This window comes from Protobothrops mucrosquamatus, unplaced genomic scaffold (genome assembly GCF_001527695.2).
Source record: "Protobothrops mucrosquamatus isolate PMUCROS unplaced genomic scaffold, P.Mucros_1.0 scaffold_115, whole genome shotgun sequence".
NCBI classification, from domain to species: domain Eukaryota; kingdom Metazoa; phylum Chordata; class Lepidosauria; order Squamata; family Viperidae; genus Protobothrops; species Protobothrops mucrosquamatus.
The window spans coordinates 732,514-755,298 of record NW_015386191.1 but is presented as its reverse complement, the minus strand read 5'-3'; the positions used below and the strand labels follow the sequence as shown (position 1 = coordinate 755,298).

General features: G+C 39.3%; 2 protein-coding genes across 2 annotated transcripts in view; one reads left to right on the top strand and one right to left on the bottom strand.

The window, feature by feature from the left end:
• The first annotated feature begins 98 nt into the window (after window positions 1-98).
• Window positions 99-5,372, top strand: TMEM258 (transmembrane protein 258). Its single transcript, XM_015816534.1, has 4 exons — window positions 99-202; window positions 1,241-1,350; window positions 2,995-3,142; window positions 5,239-5,372. The coding sequence occupies exons 1-3, from the start codon at window positions 200-202 to the stop codon at window positions 3,119-3,121; spliced, it is 240 nt and encodes a 79-aa protein (XP_015672020.1). The 5' UTR covers window positions 99-199; the 3' UTR covers window positions 3,122-3,142; window positions 5,239-5,372.
• Window positions 5,373-14,226: 8,854 nt separating this feature from the next.
• MYRF (myelin regulatory factor) overlaps window positions 14,227-22,785 on the bottom strand; it is an 81,639-nt gene continuing 73,080 nt past the window's right edge. Inside the window, exons 25-30 of the mRNA XM_029284232.1 lie at window positions 21,208-21,507; window positions 18,470-18,557; window positions 17,741-17,815; window positions 16,120-16,225; window positions 15,343-15,417; window positions 14,227-14,313 (exon numbers count right to left, since the gene is read on the bottom strand). Of these exons, the coding sequence (XP_029140065.1) occupies window positions 14,227-14,313; window positions 15,343-15,417; window positions 16,120-16,225; window positions 17,741-17,815; window positions 18,470-18,557; window positions 21,208-21,507 (731 nt within the window). The remainder of the gene's footprint in view (window positions 14,314-15,342; window positions 15,418-16,119; window positions 16,226-17,740; window positions 17,816-18,469; window positions 18,558-21,207; window positions 21,508-22,785) is intronic.

The following is a 22,785-nucleotide window of genomic DNA, read 5'->3' as shown; positions in this document are numbered from 1 at the left end:
AGATGTAGTTCTGACGACAGCTTTGTGCGCCCCCGTACTACAAGAGAGCCAAGCGGACCACAACTCCCAGCAAGCTTTCGGCTGGAGAGACTGATGACAAGGCAGCGCTCCGGAGACGGAAGGGCGGAGCGAGGATGGCAGGAAAGAACGGACGTGTCCTTCTGTAACGGGAACCGCCGCCGCCGCCGCCGCAGCAGCCATGGTAAGTGGCAGGGAGAGGGAAAGTCGGCGGCTGTTTTTGCATGGAGGCTTTTTCCGGCTGCGGCCGTTGGTGATTGTCGGACTCAGTTCCGGCGCGTCTGTAACCCCAGAGAAAGCTTTTCAGGGGCCTCCTGTTGATGGCCGGTGGCTCTTTGTGCAAAAGACAGAAAGAGGCTCACACAGAGAAGCTGGACCTCCCATGGACCTTACTTTACATTCCCGTGGAGAGGCCAAGAGGCTCAAGCTGAGGCTTGCAGGCCTCAGGATAAGGAAAAGGCGGGGAGGGTCCTTGTAGGGCAGTGTTTCTCAACCTTGACAATTTTAAGGCATGTGGACTTCAACTCCCAGAATTCCACAGCCAGCAATGCTGGCTGTGGAATTCTGGGAGTTGAAGTCCACATGCCTTAAAATTGTCAAGGTTGAGAAACACTGTTGTAGGGGCATCAACAGATAAAGGGCTGTTGTGGTTTGTTTTCTTTCTTTCTTTCTTTCTTTCTTTCTTTCTTTCTTTCTTTCTTTCTTTCTTTCTTTCTTTCTTTCTTTCTTTTATATTAAAAACCTACCTAATGCTCCCACCTCCTATTTTCCCCACAACAACAACCCTATGAGGTAGATTGGGCTGAGAATGACTAGCCCAGGGGTAGGCAACCTTGGCTGTTTTATGACTCGTGGACTTCAACTCCCAGAATTCCTGAGCCAGCGTGCTGGCTCAGGAATTCTGGGAGTTGAAGTCCACGAGTCATAAAAGAGCCAAGGTTGCCTACCCCTGGACTAGCCCAAAGCCTCCTAGCCGGCTTTCATGTCCAGAAGAGGGAAGCCCAGCTCTCACAGTCTCCTGGTTTCTAGGCCAACAGCTTCACTGGCTCTCACTGTTGTGTCCATCCTTCTCAACATCCATGAGGGGCAGGGGGAAATAGTTCCTTTGCCTCCTGCTGCAGTTCTCTTAATAAAACATCTATTAAAAATAATACTTAAATCTTCATAGTCTTATATTCTTGTCTCACCACCCACCCATCCCTTTTTTTTTTCTTTATTTCAGGAGCTTGAAACAATGAGCAGATACACCAGTCCGGTGAATCCGGCTGTGTTTCCACATCTCACTGTGGTACTCCTGGCCATTGGCATGTTCTTCACAGCTTGGTTCTTTGTGTATCCTTACTATTGCAGTGATATATTTTGGTTACTTGCAAATATATAAGGTGGTCAGCAGTCCTGTGGAGAGCACTATATCTTTATAGTCTAACTGGTTACTGTATAAATCTGAATACTGTAGATTTTTGTTCTTGACAGGGGTCTCCAGACTTGGCAACTTTAAGACTTATGGACTTCAACTCCCAAAATTCCCCAGCCGGCATGGCTAGCTGAGGAATTCTGGAAGCTGAAGTCCACAAGTCTTAAAGTTGCCAACTTTGAAGACCTCTGTTCTTGACAAATGCAATAAAGTCTTAACAAGGTTATCAAGGTTTTACTCTTCCTAATGTATATTTTGCTACTGAGTATTAAGATTAGTGATATATAGAGTCTGAACAAACAAAAGAAATTTAGCACTTTTTAATATATTTCATCAAGAGTTATCAAACAAGCAGTATATCAATTGAAATCCCTATCATCTCCCTAGTTTGGTCAATTCAGTTAAAAGATAATTAAAGTATATTGTTTAAATACTTTATTAAACAGTAAGTGCTGATTCAGGAATCTGCTCTATTATTACATTCTTTAGCTTCCATTATTATAATGGTAGGTTCTAGAGATATGTCATGTTCCACTCAAAGTAAGTTCCTAACACTGGATTTCCATCAACTGATGGTGATACAATCCTTAAATGAAGAACATTTGAGATAATTTTCAGAAGGCAGAGTATAATTTCAAGGTACAGCATAACATCACTTGGGAAGTCACAACTCTTAACTATAGTATATACCAGTATTCAGGGGACTCTCTCCTCTTGGCTAAAATTGATGTTCAAGATTCCATCATTAGAAAAGCACTTACGTAGATAAAAATGAAATTCATGAAAATTTTTGATTTGCCAGAAAGCACCTGGATGACCCAATATTAGGATGTCATGAATGGTGTTCACATATTTTCCTGTTCTTTTAAGCAGCAGACATATGATTATTACTGCTTTTGTTGAACATAAATATTTTACAGCATCATAACATGCTTTTATGTCAGGAGTGGAGATACTCAATTGCCAAAATTCAAAAGACAAAAAAATATTTCATATAGTTTGAAATGACAAACATTACATTCAGGATTTGTGCCACATGCTCAGTTTAAAATTGTATTACAAGCATTATTATGATTCAGTGTCATTAGAAATTTGATTGTTTCTCAAGGGTGGGAAAGCATTCTAAGTAATCAAAAAAAGTTTTAATTAAAAAAGATTAACATTTAAACTTGGATGATGAGAATTGTGAAATTTTGATAAAGAAACTTGACTTTATAAATACATGAGAGACAGCATGGGTGTGACAATATTTCTAACAGCTCTGTTACTTAATGGCTACCATTAAAACTGAAGCTGAGGATAGTTGCTAACTTGCTTCTGTTCCTTCAATTCATTCCATTCTGTTTAACTTAACTGAAGAAAGTGATCAATTAGTCTCTCCTTTATTTTTGGCAAGGAAAGGATTGCTTAATTTCTGTATTATGAGCTAGGTTAAAGATAGGTGATCAGTACAGTCAGTTGTCATTCTATTATATATATAGGAAACAATTGTGTGTTTTTCCAATTTACATTGACAGGTTTTTTGTACACCTGTCTGGTTATACCTTTAATTACTATCTCAGTTATGAAGTGACATCCACCAAGTATACCCGGGACATTTACAAAGAATTACTCATCTCTCTAGTAGCATCACTCTTCATGGGCTTTGGAGTTCTCTTCTTATTGCTGTGGGTCGGAATCTATGTGTGACAGTGGTTAGGATTATTTCAGGTGAGACATGTTAAATACTATGCTGGGGCCTTCTAACAATAAGGATCTGATTAATAAGTGTATAGAACAAACTCAGATGAAACTTTAAAAAAGCATATTTAGAGATGCAATGTAAATACAAATAGTCCTTGACTTACAACCGTTCATTTAGTGACCATTTGAATTTACAACAACACTGACAAAGTGATTTACAACTGCTCCTCATATTTACGACCATCACATCATATCAGAGTTGGCAAGCAGCATATATTTATGACAATTGCAGCATCCCGGGGTTATATGATCACAATTTGTGACCTTCCCAGCCAGCTTTCAACAAGCAAGTTGAAAGTGAAGCTGGATTCACTTAACAACCATATAATTCACTTAACAACTGCACTGATTCGCTTAACAACTCTGATGTAAAACCATGCACGACACTTTTAACCACCTTGCTTAGCAATGGAAATTGCAGTTCCCAGCTGTGGTCGTAAAGTGGTAAGGACTGCTTGCTTGTAACGCTAAGCATGTTCCAGCAGACTAAGATGAACTGAAATACAGGGACAAACTGTTCAGCATCCAAAACTAAGTCTCAAGAACACTAGCCATGGTCTCATGAGTTTTCAAAAAGATTTAATTTTGAATAGCTGTTTGTAGGCTTACACTATTAGTATAAGAATATTAAATTTCAAATTAACTTTATAAAAAAGCTTGAAATACTCAAAACAACCTAATAATATACATTATTTTCATTTTAAAATGAAATAAAAGCAATTCATATTGTTAATAAAGTTTTAACATAAGAGCTGGTAGGTATACATTTTAGAGGCAGCCATTAGAAACAACGTAACAGCTCTTTAGAAATATCACTTATTCTACATATATATTATACAAAAACAAGTTTTAAAATGCTAAACATTTTGGAGAAGATAGCATATTATAAAAAAATTCACTTCACTGAAAAGTATGTACAGTCAATTGATATTTCATAGAATCAGAGTTTGAAGGCAGCTCAGTGCAGGATCTGCTAAAACCATTGGGAAGATTGCTACTGGGACTCTCAGTGAGGCTATACCTCTTCCAGAGACAATCTATTCTACTGATAGTTTTTAGCATCAGGAACTTCCTCCAAATATCTAACCTAAGTTTACTTCCTTGCAGTATCAAACCATCGGTTATGTTTCTATGATAACTGCTATTTGCTTGGTAGATTTCTCTGCAGATGAGCAATTGCCAGTCAGATATGTTACTAAATACACAGAAGCTTCTTCAGGTGGAAATTGTGACCTCACCTGCCATTGGCGGCACCACATGTTATATTTAAACAAGAGTGCATACATGACCGGTAGTTTTTTAGTCAAACAGATCAGATATGGCCAGTGGCTTTCAGTTGTTGATTACTATGGAACTGAGCAGTCACATTTTCCACAAGCAAGTTTCAACCAATTGCTGGTTTCCCGTGCCTAATGAGAATAGGAAACTAATAAAATAAGACTGGATTTGTCGAGAAAAAGAAGGAAGATGTTGCTACTTTTTTTCGTTCACAACATCCACCTCAACAGCATACATTTTGCTGTGTGTCCTTTTCCAAGCTCTGAGTTGCTGAAGTTGAAGTTCCCTCGACCTGTAAATTTCCAAACTTTAGTTTCCTACAACCTACACATGCTTGTTCAGATTCTGACAAGACAAGCCCATTTCATTTGCAGTCATAGTTACCATAATTTTACCAATTATGCTGAGAGGTAGTAGATCCATTGAATGTATTTCAAATGGAGACTAGATGTCTTGGATACCTTAGATTCCTGCACAGCAGAGGGTGACTTAGGAGTTCAGTGGCCAAGACAAACTTGAAGACAGTAATTTTATTTAGGCAGATATTTATACTATTCTAACCAAAGAATCCATGTGATATGAAAAATGTAAGTTACAAGATTCAATCATTCACAATAGAAACACCATATATTGGTATGTGGGTATTTATTAATGTACTACCTGAGTCTTGAGGTTTTGATCCCATGTTATTTGTCTTCTTTTGGATAGTGACATGGAAAGCAGTAAGGGAAAGCTTTAAAGAAATGGTATGACCCAATTTTGTTCTTTTTTCCCCTCCATTTCAGGTTCCAGAAGCCTTTCTGCACCTCCTTTTTACTTTTTTATTGAACAGTGTGGCTTATCACAGTTCTGGACTATAATTCTAACATGTGAGAGTTCTAACGTCAGATCAATAAAGCTGAATCTGTGATAAGCTGAATGTTGTGCTATACTCTGAGGTGTTGTTTTTGCTATCCGTCTAGATTCATTCATTGCTCACTGGCTGGTCTCAACCATAGTTAGCCTTGGGTTCGTATATATTCTCAGTAGGAAAAAAAAGATGGAGCTCCCTAGAAGCAGATGATAGTCAAGTGGTGTGCTGTTGAAATCCAATCTCAATGCAAAATGCCAAGAATGAGAAATTGAGATGACCATTTCAGTTTATCGATGCATCCAATTCACTGTATGTTTTTTGGATATATGGAACAAATGTTTAACATTTAGAGTGAGGCTTATGTGCATCCTGCTTTAGGGAGATGAATGAGCTTTAAAACATTTAGGGGTGCAAAGGTAACCTGTGTCTTCAGCTCTTTTGAAATACCTGGATCTTTCCTATACATGATCTCAGGAAAAGCTACTGCTGCTGCTTTAACCAGTTGCATAGTAGCTGCATGACCCTACATATTCCAGAGTGCTCCACTGCTCTGATGATGATTCTGTACCTGATTAAATGAACGATTTCAACAAATGTATTTGTTCTTCAGGTGCTGAAGATTATTTTTGCTGCAATAGTGTTTTCCTTTTGAGAACAACATGGAGACAGCAGTTCACCTAATGATCTTTTTGATAAGTCACATGCATTACAAATAACACTGACTTTACCTCTATGTTATGGCTACCTTATGTTACTTCTAAATAATTTCTTCTGCATTTTATTTTGAAAAGGCAGAAAATAGGACGTTTCACATTTTTGGCTCATAAATGAATCAATTCATTTGTGCAGTGATAAGGGGATTGGCCTAGAAACCAGAATTCTAGGCTTTTGCTTCCCTTAGGCATAAAAGCTACTTTGGGACAGTCATTCTCTCTCAACCCAACCCACCTCACAGGGTTGTTGTGGAGAAAATAGGGAACATTAGATACTTTGATCACTTGAAGTGTGTGTGAAAGAAATAAGAGAAATGATATGTCTATGGAGATTCTCAGTCATCTAGGTCATGGTTATCCCAAAGGTGCTTTTTCAAGAGGCAACTGCCCACCTCAAGGGTTGTTGTTGAGAAAATATGAGGGAACATTAGATACTTTGACCACTTGAATTGAGTGTGTATGTAAGTGTGTGTGTGTGAGAGAGAGAGAAATAGAGAAATAATATGTCTATGGAGATTCTCAATCATCCATGATATGGTTGTCCCAAATGTGCTTTTTCAAGAGGCAACTGGACTTTCTGTTTTTCTTTGAAGACATTTCGCTTCTCATCCAAGAAGTTTCTTCAGCTCTGACTGGATGGGGGGAATGGAAGGATTTATATTCCTTGCAGACAGCTGGTCACTTGCATTATGAGCTGTGGTGATGCAGTGGTTAGAATGCAGTACTGCAGGCTATTTCTATTGGCTGCCAGCTCAATTCTCACTGGTTCACGGTTGACTCAGCCTTCCATCCTTCCGATCGGTAAAATGACCCAGATTGTTGGGGGCAAATGCTGACTCTGTAAACCGCTTAGAGAGGACTGTAAATCACTGTGAAGTGGTATATAAGTCTAAGTCAGTGGTTCTCAACCTGTGGGTCGGGACCCCATTTGGGGTCAATCGACCATTTCATGGGGGTCGCCAAGCAAGGCTGTCCGCCATTTTTTTTGTCTGCCATTTTTTTCCCCCTTTTCCGGCGGGTGCCTTACCTCCCTTGAGCTGGGCCAGCTGGTGGTCGGCCTGCTCCGTCTCTGCCGCTTGCCAGCTATGCCTCGGCCGGCGCAGGGGGCGGAACCACGCATGCGCGGCGCTCCCGGGCAGGGAAAGTCCTCGACTTATGACCAGTTGGGTAGTCCTCGACTTACAACCGGTTTAGTCCTCGACTTACGACCGGTTTAGTCCTCGACTTACGACCGGTTGGGGTCGCGGCATTAAAAAGGTTGAGAACCACTGGTCTAAGTGCTTATTACTATTGCTATTTTCAGGGTGCAGCCTCCAAAGCCTATGAACTGATGGAAGCTGCATATTTTTGCCATGTTAAATTAACAGATAAGAACACGAGAAAAACTCTGCAGCAGTTAACGAGAGACTCAATGCAAGATTCCTTTTAGTGTATAAGAATTAAAATGCATTTAATTGCTGAGTCATTTAATAAGTGCAGAAATGAAGAAATATATTTTCCTTTTGCACTCAGTTGCAAATGTTTAAACATTGGGCTTATTTTAAAATACGCAATGAAAGTATCCTTGATTGTACCCTATATCCCTAATATGTAAGACTAAACATACAAAAATATTAAACTCCACAAACAGTATCCCAAAGTAAATAATCAAAGACCTGATTAATGTAATTTATTGATTCTATATTAATCCTTCCCGATAAACTACAAAATAGCTCCATTAATAAAAAAGGATGGGAAGTACTTTCACAACAATAGATTTCAGTATCTTCATCAGATATATTAGATTCTATAGGTTAAAATTAGTTAATGTGTTAAGTTTGCCATTTATTTAAAACAGAATGTTAAACTTTGCAAGTATCTGAGGTAACTGAAAATAAAGCTGCTTCTTTAGATGCTGGTATAATCAGTTCTTCATTGCTTTAATCTGGAAGTGGATATTAAAATCAAAGATGTTAAAATCAAAATTACCAACTTATTCATTACTGTTATGTGGGAATTCCATTGCTTCCAATAATAGCTACATTGCTCCTGGTGACATACCCTATTGAAATAAATAAGGCTCAACCCCAATGACAATTATTACTAATTCAATTATTATTAATTCAAAATTTAAACAAATTAAATATAAGATCTTCCTGATTAATCTGACAAAGTTTCTCATTTTTAATAAAAGTGTATATAAAAACTGCAGATAGGAACATTAATCTAAAACATGATTATCCCTCAATATCTCCAAATATTTCTTGTGGCATATTATGTGTAATATCTAAACCAAATTGTTTTTTTCTTGATCTGCATCCTTAATTGCACTGTGTGTAACAATTCAGTCTACTGAAGTGGAAGAATAAGTGATGAGCCAATCTTGGATACAAAGTAGTATACTTGGGTATTTATTTATATAGGTACATTTCTTAAGAATTAAGGCTCTAGATAAGCAAACAAAAGTAGAGGAATCCTCCAAAACAAGAACAAAATATAAATACAAATTGGAAAAGCAGGTGGTAGACAACAAAGCAACTTCACTTATTCTCCACCAAACTAAAATAATAAAACATTAACATAGTAACTCACTAAGTATATGACTTTGAAATTGTAGACAATATACAATGATTAAAGCTGTGGTAGCAACTTTTAAACAAAACAAATTAGTGCTTTATATTCCTTAAGGCTCACAGTGATGGCATAAAATATTTATATACAGGCTTTAAGCTTTAACAATAATGAAAGTACAAAAAGTGTATGGATTTTCCTTTTGAGAAATCATTCCTAACCTTCAGAGTAGCCAAACTTTAAAAGCTGGCTCCATGTCCACCCTCCTTTTTCTTCCTGTTCCTCCAAATGTCTAAAGAGGCATAGTTAGAATTTCAGCTCTTAGAAAGGTGAGCTACCAACTAAGCAGGAAGCACCATCTCTTAACCTATCTCTATCAGGCAGAGGAACAGATACAGTTGTTAATCACGATTTTGTTCTTGAGAAGTCTGTAATTAATGCAAATGGGAAGGAATGTTCTGAAACAAGATGAGTAAAGATTGTATGGTCAAAAGGTCCAGTGTATGTGATTATGCTAATAACTGAGGCATTGGTGGTTATTAATTTGCTTTGATTTTTTGGCTAATTTTCTCTCTCCCACACTTGATACCTTGAAGCATTTTGAGACAAAAGAGATATTACAGATGCAGTGTTACAGCATTTTAAAACAATAAAATGTGTAATATAAAGAGCAATACTTGTTATAAAAGATTATGCACATCGGAGACAACTTTAATGTGAATTTGCCAATAAAAATATTTGATATATGTATATGTGTGCTTGTGTGTATGTATACACACACATACATATATACATGCATACTTATATATAAACACAGATACCTTCTCTCCAATTCCATTGGATCTACTGGGAGAAGAAAAAGTGATTGGTTATTTTATTTCAGATGTCATTTTTGTCTTTGCTGCCTCACCCTGATCAGGATAGATAACAAACAGTGGTGGGTTAGCTATTTATATCAGTACTGAGGAGTAGGCAAAGGGATAGTCAGGAAAATGTGAATGTCCTCATCAGATTGTTTTTAAATGAATAGCTCTTAACTACAGGTTTAAAGATTTCTTACTGCTTGCAATAAGGGAGTATTTTGGCACCTTGCTGCTGAGAAGAGCCATACTAGAGCTAAGATGCAATCAAAAGGAACAACGGACTCTTCCATTTCTATGAGTTACTACTTGCATTACTTTAACTAGATGGGCTCCATTACAGGACTTCTATCCATCTGACTGGGATAACATTGGAAGGTCCCACTACGTGGGAAGCTGAAAGAAAGAGGTTAACCCTGACATGGAAAAAGTGTCAGGGCTGAGGCAAGCCTCTAGAATGGCAGCATTTCTTACACTGCCTTCAGAAGCCTGGTCATAACAGTCCAGTAGGGTTCTGAGGGGAGTAAATGTGCATCTTGACTTGCATTTCATTGCTAGAAAATAGGAAGCTGGAGGGGTGCTGGATACTTGCATGATTAGGTCTTTATGTGAAATAGGTTCTAGAAAGGCAAAATATGCTTTGAATTAGATCTGAATAACTACCAATCGTATTTATCAATGATAAGCAAGAATTAAATTCTAGCAAAGGCTGAATGCAAATAAATAAGAATGGACAAAGGCATGAATAGTTCCAAAAAAATGGATGGAATTACATGGAAAGCATTATTGTTTATGAGTGATGCCCCCCCCCCATGCTATATTAATTTATCATGGCATTAAAAAAAGCCAGTGGATACCTCAAACGGTATTTTGCTTTGATATGGCAATCCTAGGTTCCACCTAGGCAGTGTAAGAAATGTCCTCTTCCAATTGTTTTATAGGTTGCACTTGAGGGAGATTAAAGCTAAGGAAATTAACTGCAATAAAATATTCACCAGTTGCGGATGGACAAAACCTCCTCACACCTTTTTAAGCATTTTGTTTCATCTCATACCGGTCTCTGATAAATGCTTACATGATTAAATGGACTGCGTCCCAAGAATAACCATAAAAGAAAGATTTTATATGGCCTATGGTTTCATCATTTACTCTTCTTGTTATTCTGAACACAAGTGTATGTACAGAGGAAAAAAAGAGACTCCAAAAAAATCACATTAGAATGTACAATATTTTCCTCTCCTCTCCTTTACATTGGCTCTGTTACAATTATGTCCAAAATAAGGCACTGAGAAGGAAGAGGAGGAGGAGGAGAAAAAAAGAAGGTAGAAGGAAAGAGGAAAACAGAACAGTGGGTGAAGAGAGAAGCTAATGTTATCAAGGATGATCTAGAGCACGGGTCCCCAACCTGTGGGCCGTGGCCCACTATCAGGCTGTGGCCTGCTGGCCAGCAGGCCATGGAAAAGGCTGGCCAGTGCACACATGTGTGCGCATGCTCATCCTCATGTTAGCGCCGCTGCTGCTATGCAAACGGGACACCGTGGCAAAAATGGGGGGCCGTGTGGTGAAAACGGGCGCCATGTGGCGAAAAGAGGGCAGTGCTAATGAGTGTCACACAGGCGCTAGCACCGCCCCGTTTGCATCATGCGTGCTCGTGGCCCTATTTGTGTGTGTGCACATGCGCACGCGTAAAATGCTTCTCCCTCCCTTTCTCGCCGGTCCGCCAACTGAGAAAGGTTGGAGACCTTTGATCTAGAGAAATACAGGCAATGGCTGTCTTCAAAATAACTGAAGCTCTTATTATAGCTGTTTCAATTCTGCACTGAAGCACCAATCAGTGCAATTCTCCAATAAGCAGTGCTTAGCAGTGTATCCTTATGGAAGTTTGCTGAACTCAAATTCATTTCTTTCTGTTACTCATCAGTGAATGGTGAGTACAGGACTGCAGTTTAAACTTATTTTTTTTATTTTATTTTTTTTGGCCGGAGAGCCTTACCTAAAGTATATATTATCTTCAATGTTTAAAACCTATAGTAATGACATCAATAAATTAAAATTCCAGTTTGAGTTTTGTTAGTTATCTGAAATTAAGTGCCAAATTAAATACTGTATGTATTATAGATTTCCTACTTCATGCCCGTTTGCCCCTTAAATCTCTTACTGTATCTCTATATATACCAAAAACTGTTAATTCATGTTAATTCTTTCTTGTGCAACAACGCCAGCTGGTGGCAAGTACTAGCAATGACAGCCATGCCATTCTTTACCTGTCTGTTTTCTTTGAGGGGGACCTAACTAAGCCTTTTCTGTCTTCTCCTCCCTACGTCATCAAATAGATCATCACTGTTCCCAGTGGATAGAAATTACCCAGCTGCTGTTTTTCTTTAGGAACTATTCTTGGGCACACAACATACAGCATCCCAAAGATGTCAATCATTAACAACAAATTAATTTTATATTGCATTCATAAGTACCGCTCGTTTTAAAGCATCCTGAAGAACAATTAGACCGGTACATTATTTTGTGAAAACAGGTTAAAGGTAAAGGTAAACATTTCCCCTGTCTAGTTGTGTCTGACTCTAGGGCAGTGTTTCTCAACCTTGACAATTTTAAGGCATGTGGACTTCAACTCCCAGAATTCCACAGCCAGCATTGCTGGCTGTGGAATTCTGGGAGTTGAAGTCCACATGCCTTAAAATTGTCAAGGTTGAGAAACACTGCTCTAGGGGGTGGTGCTTATCTCCGTTTCCTGGCTGAGGGAGCCAGCGTTGTCTGAAGACATTTCCGTGGTCATGTGGCCAGCATGACTGAGGCGTGCAGATTGCTGTTACCTTCCCACCAAATTGGTACCTATTTATCTATTCGAATTTGTATGCTTTCAAACTGCTAGGTTAGCATACATATTAATACATTTATTAGTAGTGTTCTCATAAAACTATTTTTAGCTATCATTTTTCTCCGGGAAGTGTAAATTTTAGCATAGATATACAATGCAGTGTCAAATACGCAAGACTGGTAATAGCCTAAAAGTATGCCTACCTGGTAATAGATAAATTAATAATGTGGCAATTCCAGCAAGGAATGCAGGCAACACTACTGTATGTTTTCACAAATACACCAATGCTTTAAAAAAATACCAATAGCCAAGGGCTACTTTAGTAATTTTTAACTACAGTAATCCAATTTAAAAGCTTGCAGTGTTGGGTGGCTAGAATATGCCAAAGGGAGGGACGCTTCTTTTCATATATTCACTATACAGTAATTTCCTTCTGGTTGAGAGAGCTGAGCCAGCAGCTTCTTACTTTCCCCATCAGATCATCTCCTTGTTCTACATAAAACTCATTTAACTATATTAGAAAGAAAAAAGCCAGGGCCTGAACCAACCTAACTCATTTGTCTTTGAACTTGAACTGAGGGCAAAAGGCTGATACCTTGACATTGTGCTTGTACATCTGACTTATCCCAGCACCTAATTCAAAATGTTGGCTCAGATTGGCACTCAGTGTGGACTCAACTTTGGTTTCCTATGAGACACAAGCCAATCAATAATTGACTTGAATGTTGGCTGCTGCTTCTTTTCTCTTTTTGGTGAAAAAAAAAAACCCCAAGTGGTTTAGCAAATTAAAATCTTGTAACAGTAAATTACCTGAAATATGAAGGATATTCAAAGCCTAGAATGAAGAAAAGTGTTTTGTTTGTTATCTCACAGAGACTCCTGTGACCCCCTTAGAAATTAAAAAATATTCAGTGTAGATATTTTTTAGCACTGGGTACGTTCCTTCTGGTGGCCTCCTTTTCCTGGTTTCCGGCACAAGGGTTAATACTATAAGTTTTTCCATATTCTCTTTGGGACGAATGTATTTTTGGCAGCGGCAGATAATGGGATTTAAAAGAGTTCAGTCAATGCTATTATGACACCAGCATTGTGGAGTCCAGTTGTAGAGCCCAGAGGCTATTTTCTCAAGTATATTTGAAGAAGAGAGCTATCTTCTTGAGAAGAAGCATCTTCATCCAGTCCTGAAAAGAAGGCACTTTGGGTGCAAATGTGGCCTGCCTGAGAGTGGCTTTTGCAGGGTCCATGAGGTTTGCTGTCTGCCGAATACACATTTATAGTAAGATAGATGCAGGAAGAAGTGAGAGGTAAACCCCATAGCTTTTCCATTGGTTATTGCTATTGAAAACAACCTATCAGCCCTGAATTCCAGTGTCACCAGGATTTCTGTCAAGCATAGCTTTAAAGAGAAGCATCTGACTGCCAGCTAAAAAGTTGAAAATTCCAGTGTATGACTTGCAACACATCTAGATATAATTCCTTTTCAGACAGATCCAGTGTTTCCATTTTAGAATAGGACTTCACACATCATTGGTAAGAAATTTGCCTTAGAAAGCTGCTTCACTGACTTTCTGGGCACCAAGTTTTGTTTCCAGACAAGCCATATCTTTCAGTTCAGAGATGTCCAAATAGCCTGAACACAAGCATGGTCAAGCCTAAAATTTTAAAATCCAGTGTACTCACAAGCCAGAGGAATTCTACCATCCTACAGCAAATCAAGAAAACAAAATGCCCCTGTATTTCCTTGTTTTGCTTGTGGCAGTATTCCTTCCCAAAGTATGACATTCTAAGATTAACATCCCTCTGCTAGGAAGGAAACCAAAGTAACTCAGACCCAAAGGAAGAGCTTATTGATTAGAAGCAACTAGTCAGGGCGTGGTGTTCTTTGAAGAAAGTATTCGGTCAAAAGAGTCTTGGAGCCCATCGTTTTTCTGCTTCTGTCAAAAGGCTGCAGGTATTCCTGAGACTCACTCACAGAGCCAATAAAACTGGAAATAGTAGTCATGAAAGAGAGAGCCCATCTGCTCCAAAGGGGTACTGCAGTTAGCTTGGCCCTGTGAGGAGGAAATGGGAAAAAAAATAAGGTTCAAGGGAAATGAAGGTGGGGTTTGTTTGTTTTTTACTGAGAGGAATTCTTATCTTCTTGAGGGAACCATGAGGGTTCGCAAATAGCCATCATTATCAGAAACAATTTACCTTTTGGGAAGCAAACCAAAGAGAGTTGGTTGGATCATTAGCTCAAAACTATTACTTCTTTTGGAATAAACGTAAATGAGTTCATATTTAGAGTCAAAATAAAAAGTGAGCTCATACTCTGAATGGGTCCCCTTGGATCACTAGAACGCTTCTCCGATTTTATGAAGAAAGGCTAATTTTCTGTGTGTTTTTAAGGCACAGAAATCTTTATACTGATATCCTGTGTCAGTAAATCTGACTTCCTCTACAAGCCCCAGACTTTTAAATCTGCTCCCTAAAAGTTCAAGTCTCTCCTGTGCTCTCACACAGGTAGTTGCACTAGAATAGTGTTTCTCAACCTTGGCAACTTTAAGTTATTTGGCCTTCAATTCCATTCTGGCAAGGGAATTCTGGGAATTGTAGTCCACATATCTAAGGTTGAGAAACACTGCACTACAGCAAAAACAGCAATCCCAATACTATGGTAAGAAATTTCATAGTGTTCCTAAAGCCTCTCAATTAACTCTGCAGAGGAACTTATTTTTCTCTACTGAAGATTAATCCTAAAATGAAATAAGCATCCCTGTGAAATCTAGACATTATCCTTCCCATGGACACAGAATCATTTCTTATCTATACCAGACTTATCAGTTCTGGAATTTAAATATGAGATACTCACACCATCCTTGTACATATTGTACATGTGCATATAATCCTTACATTTGTCTCATTTAACAGGAGTTTGCAACTCTCGTTCATTCACTGTTCAACTTAATGTGATGCCAGAAGGAGATTCGTTACCAAAGGGCAACTTCATTGCCTTGGCTATATTCATTTTTTTCCTCTCTAAGAACTAATATGCTTTACAAATGCATGCTAGAGAGGACATGGTAGGCATTGATACTCACAGGCCTAGCTAATCGGAAATGGTAAGTAAATTCCTGGAATGGCATCATAACCACAGTCCAACGGTATGTTGCTCCCTAGAAAAAAAGAACATCCAATACCTGGGATGAAAGAAAGCTATTGTTGCTGTTTAATGTTGCCCCACTTCCCAGGCTGTTAAAGTGAATTGCATCTCCTTTGCTCTCTGCTCCCACATTTTAGCAAGAAACTGGTGTTAGAGAACAACGGACAGCAAGATACCATATATACTTGCGAATAAGCCAAGAATTTTATGTGCCAAAACAACCCCCCCCCAAAAAAACCTAAGTTTGGCTCTCCGTGTATATACAGTAATACTTTTTAAAAGTATGTGTATAACTCATATATACTTGCATCTAAGATGGTTAAAATTTTTAATCAAAATATTATGAAACATGGATAAGCCATGAACATTAAAACATATGAACATTTCAAGGTTCAGCTTATTTAAAGATGGGTTTATGTGCTCAAGCTTTCTGTTTTGAAAGGGACAAGGGGAGAGAAGGGGAAGCAAAGGAGATAAGATGAATCAGTGTTACAGTCAGTTTTTTAAAAAGCAGATTACTAAAGAATGATTTTTAAGAAATAAGGGCAACAATATCTGTTCCAAACAAAACTGAGATCAGTCTAATTAGTACACAACAAATTGAAAGTACAAACCTGATTTTCTATTATAAACAAAAACATAGATGCAAATACGTTATCCAGCAGATAAACCCCTATTTTCTGAGATATCTTTTTTTTAAAAAAAAATATCATACCTGAATGTCTGTTGCATTCGACAAGCTGTCTAGGTCACTGTCAGTGTGCAGACATGGGCTATTAGATGTGAGATTACAAAGATAGCCAGATACAGCTGAGGAAGCACTGAGAGGAAGGAAAGAAACAGAAAGCAACAAATATGAGCAAGTCATTTTCAACACAGCCTCCTCTTGGCATTTGTACTAATATAAATGCCATTATTTACAGTATATTGGCCTATGAATTCATGTTCTCATCTCACTGTAAAGTACTTTTTTCTCACTCTGCACATTCACCCACCAAAGATACACAATTCCTAATTGTATACCACTATATCAGACTTGGACTTGAAATGGAAGGAATGCACCATAGCACTGGGATGCATTCCCCCATCTTCTTCCTCCTTTGAAGTATCTCCCTGGAGTCTTTTCAGAGGTGCTGTTGTTTTGCAGGCAGGAAGAAAAGACTGAAAATCTTTGTTATGTTACAGCAGAAAGCAAAGTATTTTAGGCTCCAAGGAATAACAGAGCTACATTTTGCAAAATTATTCTGAACAAATCTAAATCCTGAACATGATAACTGGCAAGCCACTTCTCTAATTTCCTCTTTTCTTTATATGAAACATTTTATAAGATACGTTAGAAACAATGCAACAAGCAATAGTATAAAGACTCCTTGATCCAAACTGGTCTGGTTTTTCCAGGTCTAAATATACAGGCCAATATCAGAGTGGAGTAAGGCACACAAAAGAATAAAATGGTCTTTTAAGAGTACAGAAGGTGCCTTGTATTAAAGTAGCAACACTGGCCCGTCGTCAGATTAGACAATATGTGGTGTTTCAGATGCTCCTGGCCTACAACTCCCAGTGGCCTATCCATTCTGTCCTGACAGTAGTTTTCTAGTACTTATTTATTGATTTGATTTGATTTATTGGCCACCTATCTCGCCATGGGGCTATTCTAGGCAGCTTACAATAACCAGCAGCATCTGCTACAGTAAAACATTGGAGTGTAATGAAGGAGGTTTTGCAGCAGCCCAACTGGAGATGTCAGAGACCAAACCTGATTTTTTTTTTCTGCGCAAAAATCATGTGCCCTTTCAACAGACAGATTTTCTTTCGTGTCACACTTAACTTGCTATCTTCAGCATGTCAGGATATGAAATACATGGCATCCTCCCAAAGTAGCACTGACAGACTTTAATTTTTGTCTGTGGCCATTTTACGGTTATTGCAGCAAACTGCTCTTGATTATGAGATAAAAAGTGGTATAGAAATATAAATAAAAGCATCACTACAAAGGATTTCACTGTCTCTGTGAAATCTTCAGCCCTATGAGAAAGATAAGGATTCTTAAATGGGGTAACCAGGTTTGATTTACAAGTACCTGATTGTGAAGCCTCCCCAAAGGCCCTGTCTCCCATCTTCCTCATGACTCAGTACTATTTTCCTGTGAAGTATATTGAGAATAGTACTCTCAATTTGTGAAATGATAGCAGATATCACATCTTTATCAACTATTTATATCATTTTGGAATTCTCCTTTCTCAACCTGGTTCCCTATTAACTGTTTATCCTTTGCAACAACATTTTCTACAATATTCCTTGCCAGAATCTGTGCTTTCCCAAAAGTTCTTACTTACTTCATTTCCAAAGTAAGATTTGTGTTCACTGATGTAAATTTGCTGATGGGAATGCGATAAGTGATATTTCCAGTCCTGCAGGAATAAACAAAAAAGGATATACCACAATTTTTTGCTTATCTTCATATTTTCCTGCTGTGCGTTATGTATTCACTCAAATACGATTCCATCATTCATCACTGGCAACCAAGATGTATGAAAAAAAATTCCTAAATTGGCTTATTTAGTTATCTGGGTAAACACAATTTCCTTCCTAGGAATCTGACCTTTAAGAATCCCTGTCTGATGTATGCAAAAACTTGGAAAAGCAATGAAATGCCTACAGGGGAATACTGAAGTATAAAATTAACTGAATTTGCAAAAATGGCAAAGATGACCAGGTTGGTCAGAGAAAAGACAATAAAGACATTTTTGAAAGACTGGAAACCATATGTGGACATTTGTTGAAAGCAGAAAAAACAATTTGATGATTTTGAAGGTTAAAAAGGGATGAAGAGTTGGAGAAAACTTTAAAATGATTATTACTTGACCGAAAAAAGGACAGAATGTCATAAATGTTTTTTTCTTTCTCTGTCTCTCTCTCGCTCTCTCTTTTCCTCTATTTCTTATTTTCTATCTTTGTTCTTGTTTGTTCTGAATATTTACTACACTGAAAAATTCAGATAAAAATATACTACAAAAAAGAACTCCCAGTTTAACAAAGCTTATGGCTGCTATGCTCCCACTTACCTGCAATCATCCCCTGCAGCACAGACCTGGGGTAAGATGACCACATTCGCCTCCAACAGGGACACAGACTGGAGCACAGGAGCCATTTCTACAGGACAGAAATAATCAAGATGGAGCAGGAGATTACTCTGCATAGGAAGTTCCACAAAATGCTAATCATTCTACAGAGAGAAGTTTTAAGACTGTGATCTCCTTCTAACTAATGCAACCATATATATTTCTGCCTAAACCAAGCTGAAGGGAAATGAGACAGCTTGGAGTGGGATTCATGCCTGCTAAGGATGTATGCGTGCCATCACCTCACAAAGCTTTACACGCAGCCAGGCACGCTGGCTGAGGAATTCTGGGAGTTGAAGTCCACAAGTCATAAAAGGGCCAAGTTTGAAGACGCCTGTCCTAGGAAGACCATTCCTATAGTCCCAGTCATCAGAGTCTGAAAGGAAACTACCCTAGCAAATGTAATGGCTGGTAGTAATGGGGATGTTCTGGAGGAAAGCAAAGAAGGAATAAAGATGTGCACGATATACCAAGGAGGTGCTTGCAGATAGTTAAAATATATGTGAAGAATCTGTAGCTACAGAGCAGGAAAGGTTCATTGGTTCATTGCAACCCAAATCTTTCCTGCTTACCCATCAGGGGTGCTTTCGAATCAATCCTGACTATTGATGATTGACCCCTGCAGTTTTCTTGGAAAGTTATTTTTTTTCTCCAGAAGAGGTTTGCCCTTGCCTGCTTTCTGAGAGAATGTGACTGGCCCAAGGCCACCTAGATTCTATGTTCCCAAGGCAGGACTAGAACACAAGGTCTTCTGGTTTCTAGTCTGATGCCTTAACCACTACGCCAAACTGGCTCTCTCCTACATGCCTACAGGCCAATGATTAGTCAACTGGGGAGAGCCAGATTGCAGTAGGGAGAAGGACATGGTTTGCACATAAAGGCACGGGCTTCCCTGAACACTAAAAGCAAATGGGGGGTGGAGTAAGCCACCTGAGGTGGAAAACTGCTGCAGGGTAGTCAGTTTCATCCACCACTACCCAGGAACAAAACTTCTCAAGCGGCTCTGAGGAGCCTCGGTCGCCAGGGTTGCACCTGCTTGCACAAAGCAGCAGCCTGTGTGGGCTGCCTCCGTCCCAGCTGGGAAAGGGAGAAAGGCGGCTTACGGTAACTTCCTTCACTTCCCCAGGTTTCCTTTAAGTCTTCTTTCCTTCTTTCCTTCCTTCCTCCGGGCAGCAATCGCTGGTCCGCACTTTCTTGCTGCCCTTCATCGGCCCACGTCTCCCTTCTCCATTCTGGAAATGGCTGCCCCGTTTTCTGCCGCTTTCCTCCCAGCAGAAGGGAGGAACGGAAGGACGCTTCGTATGGAAGGGCACTACAGTAAGCTCCGGGAAAACTACGTCAGCTGGAGCTGGCCGAGGAAGGCCAGGCTCCCCTTCCCCGATGATTCTGCAAAGCCCTTGAAAAGCGGAGCTTACATTACCGTAGTGTCCTTCCATACGAAGCGTCCTTCCTTTACTCACTTCTGCTGGGAGGAAAGCGGCAGAAAACGGGGCAGCCATTTCCAGAACGGAGAAGGGAGACACGGGCCGATGCAGGGCGGCAAGAAAGTGTGGCTGCGGCGACAGAGGGCTGGCGGAGGGATACCAGGACTGGAGGCAGGCAGCAGTCATGGCGCAAGCCACGGGAGAGTTGGCGGAGAAGGAGGCAGTGGGGACTGAAGAAAGCCCTTCCAGTGGCAGATGTGGCTGTTGCGCAGCGGCAGCAGAACCTTTCACTGTCACTCCCCCTAGCTCCGAAACGGCAGAGGGGGACTGGCTAAGGCCCATCCACCGTAGCATGCCAATCCGGCTCGGGAGGGGAATGAAAGGGAAGAGGCGGGTGGGCAGCTGATGTGATTGAAGGCCCTGGGTCTCCATTTGGTTTCCGTTGCTCCTCTCTTGGACTTTTGGGGAGAGTTTTTTTTTTCCCTACCTTGAAGGAAGTTGAATGAAAACCAGACGTGTTGTGGAAAACACAGCTTTATCATAACCAGTTTGCTGAACTCAACAAAAAATTAGGTATAGGTTCTGCTGAATGGGCGCAAACCGGCTGAATCCCACCACTGGAATTAGGGGTATACACACAAAGTTGAGAACAATAATTGAAGATTATATGTTTCTGCTTGAAAGTGGTGGATGAGGCACATGCAGGTTCAGCACACATACAAGAGACAAGGTGTGACCAGGCTGCTGCTGCTCTTGGCCACAATACTATGCGGTCTCTGAACCATGATCTATTCCTGCATGTCTTCTTTGGGGGCAAAAAAATGTTTCCTTCCTCCGTTAAACAATGCCTGTTTACTTATTTATTTGATTTGTATGTCTTCCCCTCTCATCTCTGGACCATATATCAGGCTAAAAACAACATTTTTAACTACTCAAACCGTAACTCCCAAGATCACAAATAGTAATGCAAACTTATAAGAAAGCAGCAGTAACTGGCAGATCTTGACAATCTCCTGGCCCAAATGCCTGGGGGAAGAGCCAGGTCTTTAATGTCTTGTCAAAGGCTAACAGGGTTGAGGCAATCTGAAATTCTGGAGGGAGGACATTCCCTAAGCCACAGCCACAGAAAAACAATTCCTGAGTCCAACAAGAAGACGTTGTTTAACATGCCACCCTGCTAGTTCTGGTAGGATGAGCAGAGATGGTGGAAATTGTCTCTATTGCCAAGTAATCAGGGAAAATAGGAAATATGTTTACCAGTATGCTTGGTGCTTGCAATGCCAGGTTCCTTAGCATCTGGTTGGCTGATGCTCCGTCGCTGCCGTCGTGATATCTGATCGGAAGGAAAGCTGTTGTATGTGAGAGGGAGGTTGGCAATATATTTGGACTTGCTCTGGATGTTGGTAAAGAGGGAGGAGGGGCTGGCATTGGGACCCCCAAAGCCCCGGGATCGATCAGCAGTCTTTGGCCACTTCGTGTGGGAAGTTGTCTTGCCGGTGATCCCCCTCGATTTGGCTTTGATGTTTGTCACTGGTAGGAGTGACACGAAGTTTTGGCCTATAAAAACAGAGCAGCAAAATAAAAATTAATAAAGCTAATTTAAGAAGGGATCAGCAATGGATAGATAGCTAAGAGCCTAAGTGTAACATCAAAGACAGCATAATTCTCAGAGATGATAAACCTGTGACTAGCTTCCAACACTGTAGACTCACACGGTTGAATTCTTCATACCAGACGTACAAATCAAATCCCTTTATATAATAAATTAGCAAGTTGGAGAAAAGGCTAGCCTAAAACCATTATTTTCTTTACATCTTAAATTTGTACAAGAAAAAAACTTTAATTTGTAATATAGATGAAAATTCCCTTAGGAGAGTTTCTATGCATTCTGACATTTTAGTCATACCGTGTTTCCCCCAAAATAAGACCCAACCGGAAAATAAGTCCTAGCAGGATTTTTCAGGACGCTCGTAATATAAGCCCCACCCCAAAAATAAGCCCCAGTTAAGATCATCAGCCAGACAGATGCATTTAGTGCCATATTTCCCCTAAAATAAGACCTAATTGGAAAATAAGCCTTAATGAGTATTTTGGAGCAAAAATTAATAAAATTAATAAAATAAAATTAAGACCCGATCTTATTTTCAGGGAAACACAGTATATACTGTACGTTCTCAGTGAAAATCCTGCAGGAGTTTCTTAAGACAGATGTAATTCCATATAAAAACATTTTTGCGGAAAATGCATCTGTAAGAACTTGCTTGCACTAGCCAACTAATAGGAAAGCCAAAATTATTGTTTAAATCTCTACACACATTGAATTTATCCCTTTCCTTAAGAAACCAAAATCATACAAACTATTCTCTAATATTTAAATAATCTTGACTATTGTATTCTGCAAATTCCAAAGAGAATGCAACAATCAGGTATAAGTAGGAGAGCAAGATAAATTTTCCAACAGAATGGCCTTGAAACAAAACGATTAAGACCCCCCAAGAGTAATATTTTGAAACTGATTCAATTTTATGTAAATAATGGTGTTAATATGGCTTTATCACCCAGATTTTCTCTGTTTCCTGCTATTAGGTGAGAAGAGTAAAAAATATTCACAGAAAAACATTCATTTACCTGATGAAAAAACCTCTTGGCATTGAATGTTGCTCAAAACCATTGACAGTCTTTAAGTTACTGTAATTCTTCCTTTTTTGCTACATCAAATTAAGGCAGCTGATTTTTTTTTTAAAGGCTACAATACTTATTTAAATAATTGAGTCTGTGAATGTAGATTCTTTACTGCTACAGTACATCTGTACTGTCAGATGTACAAATGTCTAA